Source organism: Nipponia nippon, unplaced genomic scaffold, assembly GCF_047370975.1.
Source record: "Nipponia nippon isolate SJK-2023a ecotype South Korea unplaced genomic scaffold, ASM4737097v1 scaffold_27, whole genome shotgun sequence".
Classification (NCBI taxonomy): domain Eukaryota; kingdom Metazoa; phylum Chordata; class Aves; order Pelecaniformes; family Threskiornithidae; genus Nipponia; species Nipponia nippon.
Window position 1 is genome coordinate 4,248,910 of NW_028262344.1, and position 23,146 is coordinate 4,272,055.

At 68.8% G+C, this 23,146-nt stretch overlaps 5 protein-coding genes across 11 annotated transcripts; 1 reads left to right on the plus strand and 4 right to left on the minus strand.

The window, feature by feature from the left end:
- Window positions 1-105: 105 nt before the first annotated feature.
- LOC148055044 (vesicle-associated membrane protein 5-like) lies at window positions 106-3,106 on the minus strand. The gene is made up of 3 exons (XM_087762835.1): window positions 2,808-3,106; window positions 1,522-1,653; window positions 106-634 (listed from the first exon to the last, which is right to left on the minus strand). The coding sequence occupies exons 1-3, from the start codon at window positions 2,808-2,810 to the stop codon at window positions 410-412; spliced, it is 360 nt and encodes a 119-aa protein (XP_087618961.1). The 5' UTR covers window positions 2,811-3,106; the 3' UTR covers window positions 106-409.
- Window positions 3,107-3,440: 334 nt separating this feature from the next.
- VAMP8 (vesicle associated membrane protein 8) lies at window positions 3,441-6,204 on the minus strand. Of its 2 annotated transcripts, none has more exons than XM_087762836.1 (3): window positions 6,064-6,204; window positions 4,489-4,680; window positions 3,441-3,648 (listed from the first exon to the last, which is right to left on the minus strand). In XM_087762836.1, exons 1-3 carry the CDS (start codon window positions 6,064-6,066, stop codon window positions 3,505-3,507), a joined length of 339 nt encoding a protein of 112 aa, XP_087618962.1. In that variant the 5' UTR covers window positions 6,067-6,204; the 3' UTR covers window positions 3,441-3,504. The 2 variants fall into 2 exon arrangements, with proteins under 2 accessions (XP_087618962.1, XP_087618963.1); XM_087762837.1 differs by having other exon boundaries at window positions 4,489-4,677; window positions 6,064-6,171.
- Window positions 4,671-11,692, plus strand: GGCX (gamma-glutamyl carboxylase). Of its 5 annotated transcripts, none has more exons than XM_087762766.1 (14): window positions 4,671-4,702; window positions 6,470-6,682; window positions 7,350-7,508; window positions 8,609-8,687; window positions 8,774-8,880; window positions 8,986-9,149; window positions 9,298-9,557; window positions 10,067-10,198; window positions 10,279-10,430; window positions 10,502-10,671; window positions 10,754-10,884; window positions 10,956-11,103; window positions 11,176-11,371; window positions 11,450-11,692. In XM_087762766.1, exons 1-14 carry the CDS (start codon window positions 4,686-4,688, stop codon window positions 11,604-11,606), a joined length of 2,085 nt encoding a protein of 694 aa, XP_087618892.1. In that variant the 5' UTR covers window positions 4,671-4,685; the 3' UTR covers window positions 11,607-11,692. The 5 variants fall into 5 exon arrangements, with proteins under 5 accessions (XP_087618892.1, XP_087618891.1, XP_087618890.1 ...); XM_087762764.1 differs by lacking the exon at window positions 4,671-4,702 and adding an exon at window positions 7,880-8,045; XM_087762765.1 differs by lacking the exons at window positions 4,671-4,702; window positions 6,470-6,682 and adding exons at window positions 6,271-6,397; window positions 7,880-8,045 and having other exon boundaries at window positions 10,956-11,371.
- MAT2A (methionine adenosyltransferase 2A) lies at window positions 11,671-16,549 on the minus strand. 2 transcript variants are annotated; one of them, XM_087762784.1, is made up of 9 exons: window positions 16,415-16,549; window positions 14,771-14,848; window positions 14,566-14,688; window positions 14,371-14,483; window positions 14,145-14,288; window positions 13,841-14,059; window positions 13,578-13,760; window positions 13,371-13,504; window positions 11,671-12,972 (listed from the first exon to the last, which is right to left on the minus strand). In XM_087762784.1, the coding sequence occupies exons 1-9, from the start codon at window positions 16,503-16,505 to the stop codon at window positions 12,870-12,872; spliced, it is 1,188 nt and encodes a 395-aa protein (XP_087618910.1). In that variant the 5' UTR covers window positions 16,506-16,549; the 3' UTR covers window positions 11,671-12,869. The 2 variants fall into 2 exon arrangements, with proteins under 2 accessions (XP_087618910.1, XP_087618911.1); XM_087762785.1 differs by lacking the exon at window positions 16,415-16,549 and adding an exon at window positions 15,072-16,072.
- Window positions 16,415-23,130, minus strand: LOC104023371 (histone H2A.V). The gene is made up of 5 exons (XM_087762833.1): window positions 22,987-23,130; window positions 19,532-19,609; window positions 19,131-19,244; window positions 18,891-19,020; window positions 16,415-18,633 (listed from the first exon to the last, which is right to left on the minus strand). The coding sequence occupies exons 1-5, from the start codon at window positions 22,987-22,989 to the stop codon at window positions 18,572-18,574; spliced, it is 387 nt and encodes a 128-aa protein (XP_087618959.1). The 5' UTR covers window positions 22,990-23,130; the 3' UTR covers window positions 16,415-18,571.
- Between the last annotated feature and the right edge of the window lie 16 nt (window positions 23,131-23,146).

Genomic DNA, 23,146 nt, shown 5'->3' on the forward strand with positions numbered 1-23,146 from the left:
CTGGTGGCACCTGGGGACAAGGCCGGGTGTCCCCAGAGCAGGTCCCGCTGGTTTGTTATTGTAGGGTCTCCCCAGGGCTGGTGCCACCGCTTTGTCATTGCAGGGTCTCCTCAGAGCGGGTGGTGCTGCTTTATTGGGGTAGGGTCTTCCTGAATCGGGTCCTTTTGTTATCGTAGGGTCTCCCCAGAACAAGTCCTTGGGTAGGGACTTGTATTTAGGGTAGGGTCTCCCCAGAGGTCACCATGCTGCTCTGTTATTGTAGGGTCTCCCTGGAGGGGGGCCAGCGCGTCTGTTATTGTAGGGTCTCTGCGGAGATCATCCCGCTGGTTTGTTATTGTAGGGTCTCCCCAAAACGAGTCGTGGTTCTGATTTATTGTAGGGTCTCCCCGAAAGAGATCCCGCTGGTTTGTTATTGTAGGGTCTCCCCAAGTCCCGGCAGGCTCCCCACGGTGCCGGTGCTGGGGGGGACGGTGACGGTGGCGGGGGGCGGCCGCGGCAGCCACAGCGCCAGGCCGAGGGCGAGGAGGAAGAGGAGGAGGAGGGTGGCGAGGCCGATGGCCACCAGGCGCCAGCGCCGGTGTCCCCTGCGCTGCTGCCGCGCCACCGCCCGGGTGCTGCGGCTGAAGGTTTCGCCCTGCGGGGACAGCAGCGTGGGGGGATCTATAGGGTACCCCCCGGCGCCGTCCTGTAGTGTCGGGGGGGGCACTATAGGGACGTACGGCCCTACAGTGCCCCCCCGGGGCTGTATGGCCCTATAGTGTCCCATAGGGTCCTGTCCCCACCCACCCGGGGCTGTAGGTCCCTATAGTGTCCCCCTGGGCTATACGTCCCTATAGTGTGCCCCAGGGTCCCATCCCTGCCCACCCAGGGCTATATGTCCCTATAGCATGTCCCCCCCGGGCTATATGTCCCTACAGTGTGTGTCCCCCTGGGCTGTATGTCCCTATAGTGTCCCCCAGGGCTGCATGTCCCTATAGTGTGTTCCCTAAGGCTGTGTGTCCCTATAGTGTGTCCCCCCAGGGCTATATGACCCTATAGTGTCCCCCAGGGCTATATGTCCCTATAATGTGTCCCCACCAGGGCTATATGTCCCTGTAGTGTCCCCCAGGGCTATATGTCTCTATACTGTGCCCCCCCCAGGGCTATATGTTGCTATAGTGTCCCACAGGGTCCTGTCCCCACCCACCCGGGGCTGTATGTCCCTATAGTGTGTTCCCTAGGGCTGCGTGCCCCTATAGTGCGTCCCCCCCCCGGGCTATATGTCCCTATAGCGTCCCCCAGGGTCCCATCCCTGCCCACCCAGGGCTATATGTCCCTATAGTGTGTTCCCTAGGGCTACATGTCCCTATAGTGTGTCCCCCCAGGGCTATATGTCCCTATAGCGTGTCCCCGCTGGGGCTGTCTGTCCCCATAGTGTCCCCCAGGGTCCCATTCCACCCCACCCAGGCCTGCATGTCCCTATACCACGTGTGTCCCCCCCCCCGGGGCTATACATCCCCACGGGTGCCCGCGTGTGCCCACCATGGCGCGCAGCTCCTGGGCCCGGCTGTCGAGGTCGCTGAGGCGCCCGTCCCGCTCCAGCGCCCGGGCGAAGTTCTGCTTCATCAGCTCCGTCACCTCCTCGGCCTCGCGCTGGCACCGCGCCAGCCCCGCCTGGGGACGGGGGCACGCGTGTGGGGGGACCGCGGCGGGGGGACGGGGCGCGTGGGGACCACCGGGACGTGGGCGCTGCGGGGAAGGGGCACGTGGGGGCTCTGGGGACAAGGAGACCCTGGGGACGCGAGGGCCGTGGGGGCAAGGACACCGCGGGGACGAGGCACCGTGGGGACATAAGGGACCATGGGGACACAGGGGGATGTAGGGGACCAAGGGGACACAGGGGACCATGGGGACACAGGGGGACCATGGGGATACAGGGACCGTGGGGACGTAGGGGACTGTGGGGACACAGGGGCCATGGGGCCAAGGACACCCCAGGGAAGAGGCACCACGGGGACTGTGGGGACATTGGGGACCATGGGGACACAGGGAGTGTGGGGACACAGGGACTGTGGGGACAAGGGGACTGCAGGGATGGGGGACATGGGGACATGGGCACCACGGGGAAGGGGCACGTGGGGACTTTGGGAACAAGGAGACCCTGGGGACATGGGGACCACGGGGACACCCCAGGGAAGAGGCACCATGGGGACAGTGGGGATCTGTGGGGACATGGGGACTGCGGGGATGGGGCACATGGGGACTGTGGGGACCGTGGGGACACGGGGACTGCGGGGAAGAGGCACCATGGGGACCGTGGGGACCTGTGGGGACACAGGGACTGCGGGGATGGGGCACATGGGGACCGTGGGGACACGGGGACTGCGGGGAAGAGGCACCATGGGGACCGTGGGGACCATGGGGACACGGGGACTGCGGGGATGGGGCACATGGGGACAAGGGCGCTGTGAGAAGGGGGCACTTGGGGACCACGGGGACCCGGGCAGCACGGGGAAGGGGCACGTGGGGACCCGGGGACCCCGGGAAGGGGCACCGCGGGGACAGAGGTGCCCTGAGGAGGGGACGCACGGGGACGGCGGGGCCGGGGACGCGGCGGGGCGGATCCGGGGACACGGAAAGTCCCACGCGGGCCGACCCCCCCCCCGCGGCCGGGGCCGCGTCCCTCCCGCCAGCGGGAACGGCCCGGCGGGACCGGGACCGGGGGGGGTCCCCGAGCCCCGGGGGTCCCGTCCCGGCCCCGGCCGCGGCCCCGGCCCCGGCCGCGGGGAAGCGAAAGCGAAAGCGGCGGCGGAGCCCCCGGCGCTCACCATGGTCCCGCGGGGTCGGTGCCGGTCCCGGGGTCGGTGCCCGGGTCGGTGCCGGTCCCGGAGCGCCCGTCCCGGTTCCCGGTCCCGGTCCCGGTCCCGCCCCCGCCCCGGCCCCGGCCCCGGCCCCCAGCGGCCGCCCCCGGCGGGAGGGCCCGGGACCGCCCCCCCCCGGGCCGCAGCCCGGGACCCGCTGTCCCCTCCCCGGGCACCCCCGGCCCCGCAGCCCCCCCATGTCCCCAGAGCCCCCCGGCGCTACAGCCCGCCGTGCGGGGGTGTCCCCCCGTGTCCCCCAGGCGTGGGTCCCCCCAGGGCCCCCCTACGCCCCCCCACGCCTGGGTCCCCGGGTCCCCCCCCCCCCTGGCCCCCCCAGCCCCGGGTCCCCCCCCCCGATGGGTCGCTGGGTCCCCCCTGCCCCCCCCGTACCTGGGTCCCCCGGGACCCCCATGTCCCCACAGCCCCCCCGGTTCGCAGGCCCCGGCAGGGCGGCAGTGCCACCGCCACCACACTGCGCCCTTTGTTCCCCGGTGCCAGCCGCCGTCCGGCGCCGCTCCCCCCGGCACCGCCTGTCCCCACGCGTCCCCACGCGTCCCCCGGGGTCCCCCGTCCCCCTCGGCGCACAGACACGCACGCACGCGCGGCTCGTCATCCCTGTATTCCTCGGGGACAGGCGGGGGGTCCCCGCGGGGGGACGGGGGCTCTAGGTGGGGATGGTGCCGGTGGCCAGGAGGATGATGAGGATGAGGATGACGACGCCCACGAGGCCGAGGATGATGAGCAGCTTCACGTTCTTCCACCAGTAGCGGCGGGCCACCTTCTGCGACGTCGTCTTGAAGTGCTCCGACTGCGGGGACACCGCTCAGGGCGGGACAAGGGGACACCCCCTGCCACCCTGGGGACAGCCCCGCCACCCCAGGGACCCCCACTGCCACCCAGTGCCCCATGTCCCACCACCCTGTGTCCCCCCCCGGGGTCCCAGTGCCAGCTCAAGGACCCGGTGCCACCCCAGGGGACCCAGTGCCCCCAGTCCCGGAGCCACCTTGGAGACCCTGTGCCACCTCAGGAGCCCTGTGCCCACCTTGGGGACCTTATGGCCACCTTGGGGACCCCATGCCCAACTTGGGGACCTTGTGTCACCTCAGAAGCCCTGTGCCCAACTTGGGGACCCCCTGTCACTTGTGGACCCTCTGCCCAATGTGGGGACACTGTGGCCACCTCAGGAGCCCTGTGCCCACCCTGGGGACCCGGTGGCCACCTCAGTTGCTCTGAGCCGCCTTAGGGACCCTGTGGCCAACCTGGGGACCCTGTGCCACCTCAGGGACCCTGTGCCACCTCAGGAGCCCTGTGCCCAATGTGGGGACCCTGAGCCACCTTAGGTACCCCCTGCCACCTTGGGGACCCCGTGCCCAACTTGGGGACTGTGTGGCCACCCTGGAGACCTTGTGTCACCTCAGAAGCCCTGTGCGCAATTTGGGGACCCTGTGTCACTCGGGGACCCTATGCCCAACTTGGGGACCTTGTGGCCACCTCGGGGACCCTGTGCCACCTCAGGAGCCCTGTGCCCAATTTGGGGACCCTATGCCACTTGAGGACCCCACACCCAATGTGGGGACCATGTGCCACCCTGGGGACCCCGTGCCAGCCCGGGGACGCCCTGCCCGCCCCGGGGCCCCGCCGCGCTCACGGTGGCCTCCAGGTCCTGGCTCTTGCTGTGCAGCTGCTCCAGGTTCTCGCCCCGCGCCAGGATCCGCTCCACGTTCTGGCTCATGATGGTTTTGACGCCCTCCACCTCCTCCTGCAGCGCCCGCACACGCCCGCCGCCCGCCGCGCCGCCCGCCATGCTGCCTGCCGCGCCGCCCGCCGCGCCGCCCGCCTGCTGCCATGGGGCGGCTGTTAGGGTGGGCAGCCGGTGGCACCCCAGCACCCCACAGGGACCCCAACGCCCTCCGCCGCCCCATATAGGCCCAGGCGCCCCCCAGCACCCCATGTACTCCATAGGCACCCCATATACACCCCCCGAGCACCCCATGTAGAGCCTGGGCACCCCATGGGCACCCCCCAGCACCCTATATGCAGCCTGGGCAGCCCCTATGTACCCTGAGCACCCCCTAAGCACCCTATATGATGCCCAGGTACTTCCCTAAGCACCCTATGGGCACCCCAAGCACCCAACAGGCACCCCTGGGTACCCCCCCAGCACCTCAGGCATCCCATATACACCCCCCAAGCACCCTATAGGTGCCCTGAGCACCCCATAGGTGCTCCATGTCCACCCCAAGCACCTGCTGAACACCCCATATGCAGCCCGGGCACCCCTCAGCACCCTATATGCACCCCATATGTACCCCAGAGCCCCCATATGCACCCTGGGCACCCAAAGGGACCCCCAAGCACCCCATAGGCACCCAAGCACCTGCCGGCACCCCATAGGCACTTCCCCAAGCACTCTATAGGCACCCCATATGTACCCCAGACCCCCTATATGCACCCTGGGCACCCCAAAGGGACCCCTCCAAGTACCCCATGGGCACTCTGGGCACCCCATATGCACCCCAAGCACCCTATATGCACCCCATGGGCACTTCCCCAAGCACCATATGGGCACTCCGGGCACCCCTCAGCACCCTATATGCACCCCATATGTAGCCTAGACCCCCCCCAGACCCTCCATATGTACCCCAGACCCCCCATATGCACCCTGCGCACCCCATAGGCACCCAAGCACCTGCCGGGCACCCCATAGGCACTTCCCCAAGCAGCCTACAGGCACCCCGAGCACCCCCCAAGCGCCCCATATGTACCCCATATGTGCCCCACACCCCCTGTAGGCCACCTGGGCACCCCCCAAGCGCCCCACGGGCCTCATAGACCCCCATAGATCCCCCCAGGCGCCCCACAGACCCCCATAGGCCCCCCCAGGTGCCCCATAGACCCCCATAGACCCCCCCAGGTGCCCCATAGGCCCCCCAGACCCCCATAGGCCCCCTATAGGTGCCCCATAGACCCCCCAGGCACCCCATAGACCCCCATAGACCCCCCAGGTGCCCCATAGACCCCCCAGACCCCCATAGGCCCCCTATAGGCACCCCATAGACCCCCCAGACCCCCCAGGCACCCCAGAGACCCCCATAGGCCCCCTATAGGCACCCCATAGACCCCCCAGGCGCCCCATAGACCCCCTATAGGCGCCCCATAGGCCCCCCAGACCCCCCCAGGCGCCCCACGGGCGCCCCGCAACCCCCCGGAGCCCCGGTCCCACCATGGCGGCTCCGTCCCGCTCCGCTCCCGCCGCCTCCCGCCTCCCGCGGCGGACGCTGACCCCTGACCCCGCCCCGCCCCGCCCGGGGCTTCCGGGAGCGGCGGGACCGGGGGCGGGGCCGGGGGGTCGCGGCGGGGCCAATGGGAGGGGGAGAGGGCGGGGTCAGTGGTCGCGGCGGGGTCAGGGGTGACGGGGGGTCAGGGGGCGACAGGGGCCGGGGGGCGCGAGGCGATTGGCGGCCGCGCCCCGGGACGTGGCGTGACGTAGCGTGACGCGGCGCGAAGGGGCGGGGTCGTGGCGATGGCGACGGCGGCGGCGGCGGCGGCGGCTGAGGGTAACGGGCCGGGGCGGGCGCGGGGCTCGGTGACCTCTGACCCCTGACCCCTGACCTCCGACCCCGCCGCAGGGCCTGCGCGGCGGAGGCGGCGGGAGGCGGCGGGGCCCCCCCCGGGCCCCCCCCGCCCCGAGGACCCCGGCCCCGGCCCCGGCCCCGGCCCCGGCCTGGCGCGGCGCCTGCTGGGCTTCGAGCTGCGGGAGCTGGGGCGGTGGCACCGCCTCGTCCGGCTGCTGCACCGGCCCGCCGACCCCGCCGCGCTGGGGGCCTTCCGCGGGGCCTTCGGTGAGCGGCCGCGGGGGCCGGGGCTGCGGGGGGGCCCAGGGGCTGGGGGGGCCCAGGCGTTTGGGGGGAGATCCAGGGGCTGGGGGGGGGGACCCAGGGGCTGGGGGGACCCAGGGATCTGGGGGGACCCAGGCGTTTGGGGGGACCCAGGGATTTCGGGGGGGACCCAGGCGTTTGGGGGGATCCAGGGATTTGGGGGTCCCAGGCATCGGGGGGCCCAGACGGTTTCGGGGTCCCAGGCATCCAGGAGGGACCCAGGCGTTTGGGGGGGACCCAGGGAGTTGGGGGGGTCCCAGGTATTTTGGGGGGACCCGGGTGTCCAGGGGGGACCCAGGGACTTCGGGGGGGAGCCAGGCATTTGGGAGCCACCCAGGCGTTTGGGGGGGATCCAGGGATTTGGAGGGGACCCAGGCGTTTGGGGGGAGGCAGGCGTCCAAGGGGGGGAGCCAGGCATTTGGGGGGTACCCAAGGATCTGGGGGGAGCCAGGCGTTTGACCCGGGTGTCGGGGGGGTTGCAGGCGCCCGGGGGGACGCAGGCGCCCGGCCGTGCCACGTCGCCGCCGGCGCAAGGTCCAGGCAGGGGTTGGGGTGGGACGGGGTCGGCGCCCGCCCGGACGCCGGGGTCCCGGGGGGGCCCGGGCCGCTGACCGCCCCCCGCCCCCCCAAGGGCTGCTGATGGCGCTGGACGTGCCCCAGGAGCGGGGCCTGGGGCAGCTGGACCAGCGGTTCCTGGACGGGCTGGAGGTCTGCCGCTTCCCGCTGCTGCCCTTCCTGCGGCCCCTGCCCCTCGACTGGATGTACCTGCTCTACGCCGTCATGTTCCTGGGTACGGGGACGGGGTGGCGCTGGGATGGGGACGGGGTGGCACTGGGACAGGAGCGGGGCTGGAATGGGGACAGGAGACGCGGTGGGGACTGGTACTGCGGTGGGAATGGGGACGGGGTGGGCACTGGGACAGGCACGGGGATGGGCAAAGGGGCTGGGACAGGCACTGGGATGGGCACAGGGAGTGGACGGGTACTGGGACTGGCGCTGGGATGGGCAAAGGGGCTGGGACGGGCACTGGGATGAGCACTGGGCCAGGGCCGGGGCCTGGGAGGGGAGCGGGGAGGGACGGGGGTCTCCGGGGCGGGGGCCGCGGCGGCGGAGGGGCCGGGCAGGCGGGACGCGGGGCCAGGAGGGCTGCGGTGCCCGCAGGGGCGCTGGGCGTGATGGCGGGGTGCTGCTACCGCCTGAGCTGCGCCGCCTTCCTGGGGCCCTACTGGTACCTGCTGCTGCTGGACAAGACCTCCTGGAACAACCACTCCTACCTCTACGGGCTGCTGGCCTTCCAGCTGGCGCTGCTGGGCGCCGACCGCTACGGGTGGGCAGCGGGGTCCCCGGGGGTGGCCCTGGGGACGGCGCTGGCACGGGGCTCTGCAGAGCACCGGGGGCGCTGCGGTGTTGGGGTGGCACAGTCCCCGGTGGCCTCCGTGGGGTGGCACGAGGTCTGGTGTCACCCGTGGGTGCTGGGTCCCCGTGGGGGGGTGGAGGGATCCCCGTGGCTCTGTGTCCCCAGGGGTGGCACGGGTCCTGGTGTCCCCGGCAGCACCGGGGTCCCCGTGGCTCTGTGTCCCCATGGGCTGACGAAGGCCCTGGGGTCCCCTGTGGCACCAGGGTCCCCACGGGGGGGCACGGACCCTGGTGTCCCTCACAGCACCAGGGTCCCCACGGGGGGGGCACGGACCCTGGTGCCCCTCACAGCACCGGGGTCCCCGCCGGGTGGCACGGACTCCGGTGTCGCTGCTGGCACCGGGGGGCCCTATGGGGTCCCCGTGGCACTGTCCCCCCGTGGGGTGGTGGCACGTGTCCTCTGTGGCGCTGACGAGGGTGACCCCTTCTCTGGGGGTCCCCCCATGTCCCCGCTGCCACCCCGTGTCCCCGCAGGTCCCTGGACGGGCTCCTGCGTCCCCAGAAGAGGAACGCCCACGTCCCGCTGTGGAACTACGCCCTGCTGCGCGCCCAGGTGGGCGCCCGGACGCCGGGGCCCCCTCGTCCCCCACCCTGGGGTCCCCTCCGGGGCCGCCCCTCACCCCTGCCTCCCCTCCCCAGATCTTCATCGTCTACTTCATCGCGGGGCTGAAGAAGCTGGACGCCGACTGGGTGGGCGGCTACTCCATGGGCTCCCTCGCTCGCCACTGGCTCTTCGCGCCCTTCAGGTGAGGAGGAGGGGGGTGACGGGGTGAGGAGGAGGGGGGTGACGGGGTGAGGAGGGGGAGGGTGACGGGGTGAGGAGGAGGAGGGTGACGGCCCCCCACCCGCAGGCTGGTGCTGTCGGAGGAGATGACCAGCCTGCTGGTGGTCCACGGCGGGGGGCTGGTCCTCGACCTCTCCGCCGGCTTCCTCCTCTTCTTCGACGCCACCCGGCCCGTCGCCCTCTTCTTCGTCACCTACTTCCACTGCATGAACTCCCAGCTCTTCAGCATCGGTGAGACACCCGGGGGGGGACACGGCGCCCTTCCCACCCCCCAGAGCACCCCCAGGCTGGGTGGGAGCACCCCGACCCCCTCGCCGCCGCCCTGGGGGACCCGGCTGTGCGGCGGGGGGGGTCCCTCAGGCGTCCCCGTGTCCCCCAGGGATGTTCCCCTACACCATGCTGGCCAGCAGCGGGCTCTTCTGCCACCCCAGCTGGCCCCGGCGCCTCTGCGCCCGCTGCCCGCCCTGGCTGCGGCGGCTGCTGCCCAGCACCCGGCCCCCCCAGCCCAGCCCCGACTGCCACTACGGGGGACGGGGGGCACGGGGGAGCCTTCGGCCTCGCCAGCATCTGGCCGCTGCCTTCACCCTCCTCTACGTGCTGGAGCAGCTCTTCCTGCCCTACTCCCACTTCATCACCCAGGTGGGGGCACTGGGGCGGCGAAGAGGGGGGCAGACGGGCACTGCCGGGGCGAGGGTGCGGTTTTGGGGACACGGGGGCATTTCTTGAGATGTGGGGGGTATTTCTGGAGAAGTGGGGGGCATTCTGGGGGACATGGGGTATTGTTGGGGATGTGAGGGCATTTCTGGGGACATGGGGAGCATTTTTGGGGACATGAGAGCATTTTTGGGGATGTGAGGGTATTTTTGGGGACATAAGGGCATTCGTGGGGACATGGGGGGCATTTTGGGGGATGTGGGGGTATTTTTGGGGACATGGGGAGCATTTTTTGGGACATGAGGGCATTTTTGGGGACGTAGAGGGTATTTTGGGGACACTGCTGGGGGGGCACAGGGGTAAGGACTGGGGGGGCTGTTGCAGGCGATGAAGCAGGGGGGTCCCCATCCCCTCCTCGTCACCGTGGGGTGGGGACACCGCTGTCCCCCGGTGTCCCGTCCCGTCCCCCCCACGTGTCCTGTCCCCCCCCCCAGGGCTACAACAACTGGACCAACGGCCTGTACGGCTACTCCTGGGACATGATGGTCCACTCCCGCTTCCACCAGCACGTCAAGATCACCTACCGCGACGGGCTCACCGGGGAGGTGGGCTACCTCAAACCGGGGGTGAGCGGGGACCCCGGGGCGGGGCGGGGGGGCACCGGGGGTCCCCGCCAGCGGCACAACCAGGGGACCCCCCCGGGTAGGTGTTCACGCAGAGCCGGCGCTGGAAGGACCACGCGGACATGCTGAAGCAGTACTCGACCTGCCTGAGCCGCCTCCTGCCCCGCTACAACGTCTCCCAGCCCCAGATCTACTTCGACATTTGGGTTTCCATCAACGACCGCTTCCAGCAGAGGTTCGGGGGGGGACCCGCGCCGTCGGGGGGGACGCGGGGGGCGAGGGGGCGCTGACGGCCCGTCCCCGCAGGCTGGTGGACCCGCGGGTGGACCTGGTGCGGGCGCCGTGGTCCCCGTGGTCGCCCACGCCCTGGCTGCTGCCGCTGCTGCTGGAGCTGTCGCCCTGGCGGGAGCGGCTGCAGGAGCTGGAGAGCCAGCTGGACGGACACACGGACGCCGTCTTCATCGCCGACTTCCCCGGTACGGGGAGGGGGGGATCCCCTGGCTTTGGGGGGCACCCACGTTTGGGGGGCTCACCCCTTTTTTTTGTCTCCTTCCCCAGGCCTGCACTTGGAGAATTTTGTCAGCGAGGACCTGGGTAACACCAGCCTGCGGGTGCTGCGGGGAGAGGTGCTGGTGGAGCTGGTGGAGCAGCACCGCAACCGCTCCCTGCGGGAGGGCGAGGGGATGCAGGTGAGGCCCGGGGGGGGGACGCGGCGGGGTCTGGGGGGGCCCCGGGGCGCTGACGGCCCCCCCGCGCCCAGCTGCCGGCGGGGCAGTACCACAAGGTGCACACGGTGTCGCCGGAGCCCTCCTGCTACATGTACCTCTACGTCAACACCACGGCGCTGGCGCTGGAGCGGAACCTGACGCGGCTGCAGGAGCTGCGGGAGCGGGTGCGCAACGGCACCGGTGAGCGCCGGGGCTCGGGGAGGGCGCGGGGACCCCCGAACACCCCGCCTCACCCCCGCCTCGTCCCCACAGAGAAGGAGCCGCTGCCCCCTGAGCTGCGGCCCATCCTGGGGGAGCCGCTGGCGGCGGGGACGCCGGCCGACCCGGTGGTGATGGCCTTCCTGCGGCGGCAGCGGCGGCTGGAGGAGCAAACCCGGCAGCGGGAGGCCGGCCTGGCCCAGCGCCTCCACCGCTTCCTCCGCAAGAAATTCTACCTCTTCCGCCGCAGGTGAGAGCCCCAAAATCGCCTTTTTTCCCCTCATTTCCCCCCCCTTGCAATTACTGACCCCCCCGCCAACCCTCGCAGCGCCCTGATGACCTGCATCTCCCTCCGCAACCTGGCGCTGGGCCGGCCGCCCCTGCAGCAGCTGGCGCAGGAGGTGGCCTTCGCCAACTGGCGCGGCGAGGAGGAGGCGGCGCAGCGGGAGGGCGGCGGCGAGGGCCCGGGGGGCCCCGAGCTCTGAGCACCCCAATAAACTCGAGCGTGCCTCGGTTTCCCCCCGCCCCGGCTGCAGGCGGAGGCAGGTACGGCTTGAACCCAGCACTTTTATTGAGACTTCTTTTAGTTTCTTTTGTTTTTGGAATCGGTGAAATCGAAACAAACGTAATAAAACCTCCAGAAAAATATTAAAAGAAAGAAAAAACAAACAAAACAAAACAAAAAAAAAAAAAAAAAAGAGAAAGCCCCCCCATCACCCCCACCCCCAGGCACCGCTGGGGCACCGGCCCCGGGACGGGCAGGTAAACAAGCCGGCTTCTCTGTACCACACCAGCCAAATGCGCCGCGGTCCCGGGGCCGGGCGGCCCCAGCGCTTGCCTGCCCCTCTCCCCCTCCGTCAATAAACCCGATTTCCCCCTTTTTTGCCCCGATTCGGAGGCCGTCTGGGCCTCCCGGGCACGGGGAAAGGCGGCTGGAGGGGGGTGAGGGTGCTGGGGGGGGCTTTCAGGAAAAAAAAATCAAGAGCTGCCGTCTGAGCCCGGGGGCTTCTCTGTACTCACGCCCCGCGCCTCAGCACACAATAAATACCGCTAGAAAAAACGTTCAAGTATGAAGGGCCAAATCCCTCCCCTTTTCCCCCCAAAAATATATATAAAGCTCGGCCGAGCCCCCCCCGGCGCCGAGCCGGGGGCGGGCGGGGGGCTGTGCAGTTGTGGAGTCACTTCAGCTTTCTTATAAAGAAAAAAAAACCATTAAAATACTTTCCTCCGGTACCAAACCCGCATGGGGGGGGCGGGGGGGGGGGGTGGTTTTAACACCGTCCCCCCCCCAAAACGTGCGTCCTCCGAAAGAGAGGTTTAAAATTTGGGTTTAAGAACAAAACCAGCACCAGCAAGGTCCCGGCGGGGAAAGGGGGGACCCGAAATGTGGCGTGTGCCCCCCGCCCCGCGGCGGGACGGAGCGGGGGGAGCGCTCGGGGGCTTTCTGCCATCTCTGAGCTCAGACGTCACACGTGAGAGCGGGGGGGGGGTTTAAAAAGAAGCCGGAGGGATCGGCGGCCACGGGGCGGGGGCTCGGGGAATGGCACGAGGCCGCGTGTGGTCCCCACGCAACCGAAACGATGGCGAGAGAGAGAAAGAGAGAGAAAGAGAGCGAGCGAGGGGGGGACACGGGGCCGGGGCAGCCTGGGGGCCCGGGAGCTCTTTCCCCCAGAGCCCGCGAGCTTCTCTGTAGCCTACGCCCGCGGGAGTGGGGGGAAAAAGCCTAACAAGGCTTTTTTTTTTTTCTCTCAATATTTTAGTTTTTTGGGAACTTCCCAAGGGAAACTGTCCCTACCAAAGTGGCCATAGGCTGCGGTCCTCTGATAGAGGGGCTTCTTCAGATCCAGATCCCTGGAATATACAAGTCCTCAACTCAGTAAAGAGGATGCGGCCGCGCTCTCGCCCCTTCCCTGCCTGGCCGGGGGGTCTGCGGCGGCGCCTCCGTCTCCTCCCCGTCCCCGGGGGCGGTTGGAGCTTCCCCGGTCGCCCCCCGCCCCTCCCCACATCCCGAGAAGCCGGAGAAGCTCCAAGCGCTCGGCTCTCGGCGGATACTTACCCCCGTCCGCGCCCGAAAGCGCTTTTATCTTCCGGCATAAGCGACTCTCCTTGCCGGCTCCAGCTGTGCCAGGCGGTGACCGCGGCTGCTGCGGGGCCGGGGAGGGGCCCCCGCACGCTGCCGCCGCCCCGGTGTCCCCCCGCCCTCTCCTCTCCCCGCGGCGCGTGTCCCCCCCTCTCCCGGCGCCCGTTACCTGACGATCACCCCGGGGCGGAGGTCGAAGTTCTTCTTGACGATCTCCAGCAGCTCCCGCTCGCTCTTCTGGGAGGTGCCGTAGTGGAAGATGGAGATGGAGAGGGGGTGGGACACCCCGATGGCGTAGGAGACCTGCGGGGAGGGGACGGGTTGAGCCTGCGGAGCCCCCGAAAGCGCGGGGAGGGGGAGCGGCGCCTGCACCCACCTGCACCAGCACCCTGCGGCACAGCCCGGCCTTGATCAGGGATTTGGCCACCCAGCGCGCGGCGTAGGCGGCCGAGCGATCCACCTTGGTGTAATCCTTCCCCGAGAAGGCGCCGCCGCCGTGGGCCCCCCAGCCCCCGTAGGTATCCACGATGATCTTGCGGCCTGTCAGACCGGCGTCGCCCTGCGAGGGACAACGCCGTCACCGCCGCGCCGCCGCCGCGCCGGCACGGCCTCAAGCGGGAAAGGAAAAGCTCGCCCTACCTGGGGGCCGCCGATGACGAAGCGGCCACTGGGCTGGAGGTGGTAGATGGTGTCGTCGTCCAGGTACTTGGCCGGCACCACCGCCTTGATCACCTTCTCCTTCAGCGCGTCCCGCATCTCGTCCAGGCACACCTCCTCGTCGTGCTGCACCGAGATGACGATGGTGTGCACCCGGATGGGGATGACGGCGCCGCGGTCCTGCATGTACTGAACCGTCACCTGCGGGGGGACGCGGGGCGGTCAGGTGGGAGGGCTGGGGGCTCGGAGCCGTTTTGGGGACCCCCCGAGGCGGCGGGGCCCTCACCTGCGTCTTGGAGTCGGGGCGCAGCCAGGGCAGGGTGCCGTTCCGCCGCAGCTCGGCCAGTTTGGCGTTCAGCTTGTGGGCCAGGACAATGGTGAGGGGCATGCACTCCTCCGTCTCGTCCGTGGCGTAGCCGAACATCAGGCCCTGCGGCAGAGGGAGGGGGGCGATGAAGCCGCGACCCCTCCGGCTGAGCCGCAGCGGCTGACGCGGCACGGGGGGCACCCACCTGGTCCCCGGCGCCGATGTCCTCCTCGCTCCGGTCCAGGTGGACGCCCTGGGCGATGTCAGGCGACTGCTGCTCCAGGGCCACCAGCACGTTGCACGTCTTGTAGTCGAAGCCTGGGGCAGAGCGGAGGCTGCGGTGAGCCCGGCGCGCCAAACCCCGCGCCGGCAGCGAGCCGGTGACCCCCGCGGCACATACCTTTGGAGGAATCGTCGTAACCGATGTGCTTGATGGTGTCCCGGACCACCCTCTGGTAGTCGACGGCGGCCCGGGAGGTGATCTCCCCTGCCAGCAGGATCATCCCCGTCTTTGCAACTGTTTCTGAAGGGAAAGAGGAGGACGTCAGCGCTGACGTCACCAGCACGGAGCTGGCGTCACCCCGCGTCCCCGGGGAGCGACTCACCGCAGGCCACCTTGGCGTCGGGGTCCTGCTTGAGGTGGGCGTCCAGCACGGCGTCGCTGATCTGGTCGCAGATTTTATCTGGGAAGGGGACAGAGCGCGGGAGGCCGTCAGGGCGGTGCGGCGCGGCACGGCCCTTCCTTCCGGAGCCGCTGGCCCTCGGCAGAGCCGCAGCCACACTAAGCTGGGCACCGGAGCCGTGGCCGAGCACAAAGCCTCCCCTTAAGCCGGCGGCCTCCCGCGGCGCACGCAGCCCTCGCCTTGTGCCGCGCCGGGCTTTTCGCCTGGAATTCCAGGCATTTACCAGTTAAGCTCCGGTTACAGCCGGGTCAGGATTGTGTTCAGCCACCTACGGCACTGCCGAGCCCCAGCTTCCCGATTCCGGAGCTTTCTGAATCCGGAGCGTGCCGGCCTCCCAGCAGCTCAGCTCCCGGAGGGGTGCTTGATGCCGGCAGCTGCCCTGGAGCGCGCCCGGCCAGCTCCCACCGGATCCCCAGGTCCCTCCAGTTTTATTCTGGGAGAGGCAGAGCCCCCTCCCGCTCCTGGCGCTCCCCGAGGGCCGCTCGGGGCTCGGCAGTGAATAAGCAACTTTCCTCAGCCTGCGGACGTCCTTGGCAGTGACCTTTCGGGCCGGATTCGGGAAAGGATGAGGCAGCGCCTCGCTGGGGCGTGGGGAGGCGGCTCCCCCGGCCGGGTCTTGGGGCGAAAGAGCGCGGGAAGGGATCTTTCCCCCGCACGCGGTTGCTGAACTCCTTTTCCCTCGTGGCAGCGCCCGATTTGGGGTGCGGGGAGCCCCGAGCACCCCCAGACGGGCCGCAGGGCTCCGGTTACGCCGTGGGGCGGCGCGGGTGCAGCCGGGCGGGCCGGGGGGGGCGATGGGAAACCGCATCTGCGGGCGGGCTGGCCGGCGGGGGCGCGGGGAGCGGCCAGGCGGCGGGCACTGGCGGGCAGGGAGCAGGCAGCTGCCTGCACAGCTTGCCAGTCATGTGCCCGAAACCGGCGAGCACAAAGGCGGGGGGAGGCCGGCGCGGCGCCGAGAGGCGGCCTGGGGGCGCGGGGGGCTGAAGGAGCCCCTGTGGGGGGCCCTGAGCCTCCAGGTGCGGGGGGGAACATCTGGAGAGCCCCCGGCAGCCCCGGGGGCGGGCAGGGCGCTCCGCCCCCGCCCGGGCAGCCGGAGGCGGGGACCCCCCGCGGCGGGGGACAGGGTGCTGAGGGCGGGACCCCCCCTGGGCCCGCCACGGCCCCCGCAGCCACCCGGGGACCCCCCGGGGGCCGCCGCCCTGCGGGGGCTGCTTCGTCACGCCCCCCCCCGCCGTTGCGTCACCCGGTAAGGACGACGCCCCCCCCCGTGCGTGTCGTGTGCGTGTCGTGTCCCGTCGTGTGTCGTCGTCCCCCCCGCCCCACGCGGGAAGCACGTGCGCGCCGGGGCCCGCAATGCGGCGCGCGCCGCCCCGCACTGCGCGCGCGCCCTATGGCGTCACGCATCCCCCCCCCCCCCAACCCTGTGTCCGTCCGTCGGTCCGTCCGTCCCCTCCGGGTGCGCCCCCTCCCCTCCTCATCCTCCACCTCCCCCCGCCCGTCCTGAGGCGGCCGCGCGCCGCCGCCGGGCTCGCGCCTGCGCGTTCGCCGCCCCGCCGCGGCCCGCACCTGGGTGCCCCTCGCCCACGGATTCGGAGGTGAAGAGGAAGGTGCCCTCCTCGATGAACACCTCGTGGAAGCCGTTGAGTTGCCCGTTCATGGCGGCGGCGGCGGAGGAGAAGCAGCAGCAGCGGCGGCAGCGGCGGGCGGGAGCGCGGGAGGCGGCGGGGCGGTATGACGGCCGCAACGGACTAAGCGCGGCGCCCTCCGCCCCGCCCGTATTTATATCCTCCTCGCCCCGCCCCGCCGCCTCCTCCTACCAATGTCGAGCGCCGAACGCGCCGCGGGGGCGGGGCGGCGGAACCACTGCCGGCGGGCGGGGGGGGAGGGTTACGTAACGCCGGGCGCGGCCTCCCCCGCTGCCGCTTCCCCCCGTCCCCCCCCGTCCCCCGGGGCGGCAGACGGGGTCGGGAGGGCGGCCGGGGCGTCTCGCCTTCCTCCCGGGGTGCGGCGTGGCGGGCGGGCACCGGCGTCCCCCGCCGCTCCCCCCCGGCGCGGCCGCATGGAGCCTCCCGCGCTGCCGAGGCGCGGAGCGGCGGGCGCGTGCGCTGTGCGGCGCCGCGCATGCGCGGTGGGGCGGCGGCGGGCGGCGAGGACGGGCCCCCACCCCCCCCACCCCCGCCGCCATCTTGCGGGCTGAGCGGCCCCGCCATTGTGCGGCCCTCGGCCCCGCCGCCCCCCGGCACCGGCTCCCCGCGCCCCGCCCCGCCGCCTCCTGCCCCACCCCAACGCCTCCCGCCGCCATCTTGTGAGGGCAGCGGCGGCACCGCCACAGCCGAGGGCGCGCAGGCCGGGCCCGGTTCTGCCAACCGGTACCGGGCCCCCGGGGCCGCCCCAGGCGCTGCGGGGCGGCGGGAGGGGCCTGGGGCGGCGGGCGGCCGCGGGAGCGGGCGGCCATGGCGGCCTCTCGCCGCCTGATGCAACCGGCCGCCGGCGTTGCCAGTGCTGGAGCCTCCCCAGCGCCCGCGGCACCTGCGCGGCTCCCGCCCGGCTGCCGGCCAGGCCCCGCCCGGGGGGGGGGGGGGGGCGCTGGGGGCCGGGCCCCGGCGCCGGCGTCGCCCCGGGGCGCGGGGTGGGGCGGGAGCGAGCCCGGACGGGCCGGGCCGCGGCCAGCGGGGCAGGAGCCACGTGGCCAGGACAGACGGGCACCCGGGCCTGACGCCAACAGGCCCCCCACACACACAGGACAGACAGACACGCACCTGGGACCCATGTGCCCAGGACAGACGGACACCCAACACCCATCTGCCCAGGGCAGATGGACAGCCAGGACAAAGAGACATCCAGGACTCAGCTGCCCAGGACAGACAGACACCCACTACCCCAAGACCCAGGACAGATGGACACCTGACACCCATATGCCCAGGGCAGATAGACACCCAGGACAGACAGACACCTGGGACTCACCCCCCCAGGCCAGACACCTGGGACACATGCACCCAGGACAGACGGACACCTGACACCCATATGCCCAGGGCAGATAGACACCCAGGACAGACGGACACCTGGGACTCACCCCCCCAGGCCAGACACCTGGGACACATGCACCCAGGACAGACGGACACCTGACACCCATATGCCCAGGGCAGACGGACAACTGGGGAGCCCCTGCCCAGGGCAGATGGGTGCTCAGGACAGACGGACACCCAGGACCCACAGCCCCAAGCCTCACACCCCCAGGACACACACCCGGGACCCACGCGCCCAGGACAGACGGACACCCGGGACCCACACCCCCTGGACAGACGGGCAGGTCTGTCCCCCCGGGGCGGGGCGGGGCCCGGCGGGGCGGGGGCGGGGCGGGGGCGTGGCCCCGCCCCGGGGCGCTCAGAGCACAGCCAGGCGGTGGGGGATTTTTTTTTTTTTTTTTTTGGTCGGTTTTTTTTGTAAAAAAGGGTTTCTCCGTTCCATTTTTGTATAAAACCCGGGGGAGCAGCCGAGCCCCTCGACCACCGCCCCAACTGCTGCCGCCTGCCAAGGTACAACTGCGCGTCAAACTTTGAATCTAAAGCCCATACCAACGGTTTCTCCTCTACAGTCAATTGGCTACGCTCTTCCTTTGAACTATTCCTTAAAAAAATTCCACGTATCCCCAAGATTTCTTCTGTCCCGGGTACAGTATGACAATGGGAGGGAGCGGGCCGCTTTTTTTTTTTTTTTTCCTCTCTACGCCGTCTTCTGTTGTCCCTTCTTTCCGATCAGAGACTTGTGGATGTGGGGGATGACGCCTGCGGAGAGAGGAGGAGGAGGAGGGTTCCCGTCAGACTTCCCAGGCGGCCCCGAGAAATCCGCCGCTCCCAGCGGAGTTCTGCGATAGCCCGGCGCAAACATTTCCTCCCGCTCGATGGATCGCCCCCCCCGGCGCTCCAGTCGGATCCAGGGAAGCAGCGAGCCTCCGGTATCGATCACCGCTGCCGAATTCCCATCTAATTTTCCCATATTTTTTTTAAAAATTCCCAGTTTGGGAAGGGGGGACGATACCCACCGCCCCCGGCAATGGTGGCTTTGATCAGGGAATCCAATTCCTCATCGCCGCGGATCGCCAGCTGCAAGTGACGGGGAGTGATCCGCTTGACTTTAAGATCCTTTGAAGCGTTGCCCGCCAGCTCCAGCACCTGCCGAGAGAAATCGGGAAGACACTCGGGATCCCGAGGGACACGGGGATTTTTATTTTGTTTTGTTTTACGTTATGTTGTAAGGGAGGAAGGGAAGCGCGGGGACCCACCTCGGCGGTGAGGTACTCGAGGATGGCGGCGCTGTAGACGGCGGCGGTGGCGCCCACTCGCCCGTGGCTGGTGGTGCGAGTCTTCAAGTGCCTGTGGATCCGGCCCACCGGGAACTGGGCGGGGGCAACCGACACCTCGTTAGCACCCACAGCCCCCGCGCGCCCCCAGAACGACACCCGCGCAGGGCGGCTCCCTCCCGCGGGATTGCGCGGCCCTGATCCAAATCCGTCCTCGCGCCCTCTCCGTAGGAGCCCCTGCGAGCGCCCGTCGCTCCGTAGGGACAACGCAAGTCACAAAACACGAAGTTTTCACCCCCAAAAAAAGGGTTTGGGGCAACCGGCCGCCCAAAGTGGAATCTTCCCTCGGCAATTCCCGTTTCACGAGGAGACGGCTGCCTTACCTGCAGCCCGGCTCTCTGTGAGCGCGACACCGCCTTGGCCTTGGCCTTCCCGCTGTCCTTGCCCGCCTTGCCACCAGCCTGCAAGAGAGAAAGGCGCCTGTTAATTAACCTTAATTAACCCGGAGAGACAGGCCGCACTGTAATCCGAGGCAAACGCGTTCTCTGCCGCCGCAGGAAACTTGTGGCCTCTCAAACGACCCGAAACGAGGCGAATTTGAGGGGACGAGGGGGTTCGAGGGGCGCGGCGGCTGCTTTATCGCCCCGGGCGTCTGTCTGTCACTTCCTGCTACCGCTATTCCCATCGTTTTCCCGAAAACGCCAAACAGGAGGAAACCAGCCCAAAGAGCCTGCGTGGTTTTGTTGCGGCAGTTGTGAAACAGTTTGATTTCAGATTCGTTTTCTCCGATGGCAGGCGCGCGGCAGGACGCTGTTTCTGAACGCAGGAATTTGCGGCCCAGGCCTGCGGGGTTCAAGGGCAATTCCCTTCCTGCTCCGGAGCGGAAAATCGTCAGGGAGCCCCAGAAATCACGGACGTAGTGAAAATCGTGTTGCGGGGGGGGGGGCGGCGAAACCCCTGAAGCGCGAGAGTTTGGAAGCCGCCGAGAAACGAGGAAGAACCGAACGTGGGTTTGCCGGGCTCTCGCACATCCGCGTGAAGGAAACCGATTGATTCGAGGGATAACGAAGACAGCGCGACGTCGCCGATGGCTAACGAGCGCCGCTTCTAACGAAGGCGAGAGCGGCGGGCGGCGCAGCAGGGCGGTGGGGAAGAGCCCGCGGCCCCCCATGCGACGGAAGACGCTCCGCTGAACGGGTGGTTTGTACCGGAGGGAGAAGGGAAGCCTCGCAACGATGGGAATTACATTTAACGGCCGTGCCGTGCCCAGACCTGCTGGTACCACCCCAAAACCCGCTCCCTCTCAGAAAAACAGCAGCTAAGACCCCCAAAATTAAGCCTCCCAGCCCCCATACAGCCACCGCAAAGGGAAAGCGGAGCCCTAAAAGCATCCGCGCTCATAATCCCCGTTTTTACATCACGCGTTGATCCCACAATCCCAACGCAATCCCCAGCCCCTTCAAAAAAGGGGGAATGACGTCTCGCTGTCAGGGAGCGGAAAGCTGCCGCCAGCCCTTCTTGCTCACTCGGAACGAACCGCAGGATCCAGAGATCCCTGGAGACCGAGATGACGCTAACTGAGCATATTAATCCTTAAAATAAGGCACCAACTTAACACGGGGATATCCAAGATATGCGTCCCGTCCCAGCGAGGTGGGAGTTAACACCCCGCGCTCACGCCAGCTGGGGAGCGCCGCCGGCTTAAACTCAAATATTGAAAAAGAAATAAATCACGAGGGGAAAATATTTACTCTGGAGGCAATAAACCAAGCGGAGGGAGGTGGGCAGGAGAGCCGGGCCGGCGTCCTGCGGCACCGAGCGCAGGTGGGTTCCTCCCCGCGGCAGAGATCCGGCTGCGGGAATGCTGGCATCTGGCAAACCCGCTCGGCATTTTGGCAGCCGACGGCAGGACAGGAGCGTCTTCAGAAGCCGTTGGCTCTGGTCTGTTAGGAGAGCGGCTGAGGGATGACTTGGAGACGCCTCCAGAAGCGCTTTGAAGCGCCAACGACGCTGCCTGCGCTGCGGTGAAGCATCAGGACTTACTTTTATCAGTAGAAAACATCACTCAGTAAAACTTCAAAAATCAGGAAGGGATATCTGGGGATATTTCCACGCTCTCGAAATAAAAGACGGCTCTGGGAAAAGCCCTGGCTATTCACACCGACGGCTTTTATCAGCCAGCTGTGAACTTTCCCACTTCTCCGTCAAGTTTTCCAGCTGGCAGCTGCCCGCCCGATGCTTCTTTACACGATATTTGACTAGAAGAGGGAAGAAAAGCCTCGCAGCGGAAGTCCCGAGGTTTGTCTCCACCTTCACCAACGCCTAAGCCCTCTGCGGGGTTTGCAGAGGAAACGCCGCAACAGGTTCCCACAGCCGAGGTGCCACCGGCTCCCTGCAGAAGCTCATCCCCCTCCCGGCCACGGTCCCGGCGGAGGAACGAGGGCTCCTTGATGAACATCGCCTTTGCGGTGCGGAGATTTCCTCCTCTTCCTCGGGATGGGGCGCTCGCGGGGGCTCAGTCGGGTTGGAGACGGCAGCGATTCCCTTCTTCATCTGGAGGGGACCGCGCCGAAGGGTGCAGGAACACGGCGCCTCCTTCCCTTCTCCCCATGGAAGCACGTTCCCACACCAAAACCCCACCGGATTGAACGCGCTGGGTCTCTCGCAGCCGACAAGCAGCTTTTTTTTTTTAATTCTTCTCCTTGTTTCAAACGGGACTAAAATACTTCAAAAAGCAACTTTTTATCTATTGCCACAAGTTACGAGATATCCTCCAGCGCCGGTGAGGGTTGCATAATCTCGCAGAGCGTTTCCACGTTAACCCTTAGCGATCGGGCCCTTATCTCCCTCCTCGTACCCTAAACGGCAGTTACAGACCCCGCAGCCGTGACTTCCACGAGTTTCAGGCACCAGGCCACAGGAACAAGGCAGCGGGGAGGATCAAACCCCGGCCTTCTCCCCCCAAGGAGCCAGACCCTTCCTTGGGAAGCCACCGGCGAGCTCTGCCGAGAGCTGAGGCGCGCAGGGACGTCGGTTAGAACCTAAACCGTGGAAACCAAAGGCTCCTGGGGGCAGGGGCTACCTGGGGAAGGCGGCCGGGCCGCTTGACAGACATCCTTCGGGCCACTCGCTCCTGGCTCAGCAGGTTTTATGCCCCCGACAGTCAGTTTGCTACCACACAATCAACTTTTAAGATATATAAACACGGAAAGTAGCTGTAAAGAGGCAGTTTCCCTCCAAAACCCATGAAATAAGGGCAGCCACGGCGTCTCCCAGCCGCCCCGGGAGAGCTTTGACAGCCCAAGGGAGACACCGGCTGCGCCGCTCCCCGCCCCGCCGGCGGGGCCGGGCCCCCGGGAAGCGGCACGAATCCTCTCCCGAAGGGCCCCGCAACGAGGCAAAAGTCGGCGAGAGGCTTCGGTTACCCAACGGCGGCAGCCCCGGGGAGCCCGAGGGGGCTTTCGGCGGCCTCCCAGGCGCCCCGCCAAGGGGAGGCTCCCGGGGGAGCCCCTCGGGGAGGGCAGCGAGCGGCGCCGAGCCCAAGGTCACGGATCGGTGACAGAGCCCGGCGCAGGAGCCGCCCGTTCGCTCCCCCGCCGCGGCGCCGGCCCCTCGCCGAGAGAGGCCTCCCCCGGCCGCGGCTCCCCGCTGACAGCGGCGGCTCCAGCCCCCACCGGGCGCCCCCGTCAGCCCCGGGCCTGCGGCCAACCCCCCCGGCCCAGCGGGGAAGCGGCGCCTCCCGACCTCGGCCTCCCACCGGCTCCGGTCCCGGTCCCGGAGCCCCCCCCGCGCCCCCAGAGGAGCCGGACCGAGTCCGGCCGCCGCCGCCGCCCCTCACCATGGTGCCGTCGCCGCCGCCTGAGCTCCGGTCCCGAGTCCGCGCTGGAGCCGCCTCAGGAGCCGCCAGACAATAACCCGCCCGAGCGCGAAGAGGGAGCCCGGCCTGCCGCGGCGACCTCCAGCCAATGGAGACGCCTCATACTAGTTTGAACATCCCG

Bases quoted from the DNA above. Each gene is read 5' to 3' on its own strand.
- LOC148055044 (XM_087762835.1), bottom strand. The intron at 635-1,521 runs GTGGGCACACGC...CTGTCCCCGCAG, and splicing joins CCCAGGAGCTGCGCGCCATG to GGCGAAACCTTCAGCCGCAG.
- VAMP8 (XM_087762836.1), bottom strand. The intron at 3,649-4,488 runs GTGAGCGCGGCG...GTGTCCCCGCAG, and splicing joins GCCAGGACCTGGAGGCCACC to TCGGAGCACTTCAAGACGAC.
- GGCX (XM_087762765.1), top strand. From the start codon at position 6,364: ATGGCGACGGCGGCGGCGGCGGCGGCGGCTGAGG. The intron at 8,881-8,985 runs GTGAGGAGGAGG...CCCCACCCGCAG, and splicing joins TGGCTCTTCGCGCCCTTCAG to GCTGGTGCTGTCGGAGGAGA. The intron at 10,431-10,501 runs GTTCGGGGGGGG...CCGTCCCCGCAG, and splicing joins AACGACCGCTTCCAGCAGAG to GCTGGTGGACCCGCGGGTGG.
- MAT2A (XM_087762784.1), bottom strand. From the start codon at position 16,505: ATGAACGGGCAACTCAACGGCTTCCACGAGGTGTTCATCGAGGAGGGC. The intron at 13,505-13,577 runs GTGGGTGCAGGC...CCCTCCCCGCAG, and splicing joins GCCGCAGGGTGCTGGTGCAG to GTCTCCTACGCCATCGGGGT. The intron at 12,973-13,370 runs GTAACGGGCGCC...TGTATATTCCAG, and splicing joins CGCCCCGGGGTGATCGTCAG to GGATCTGGATCTGAAGAAGC.
- LOC104023371 (XM_087762833.1), bottom strand. The intron at 19,021-19,130 runs GTGGGTCCCCGC...TTCTCTCGGCAG, and splicing joins TCGAGTACCTCACCGCCGAG to GTGCTGGAGCTGGCGGGCAA. The intron at 18,634-18,890 runs GTGGGTATCGTC...CTCTCTCCGCAG, and splicing joins AGCCACCATTGCCGGGGGCG to GCGTCATCCCCCACATCCAC.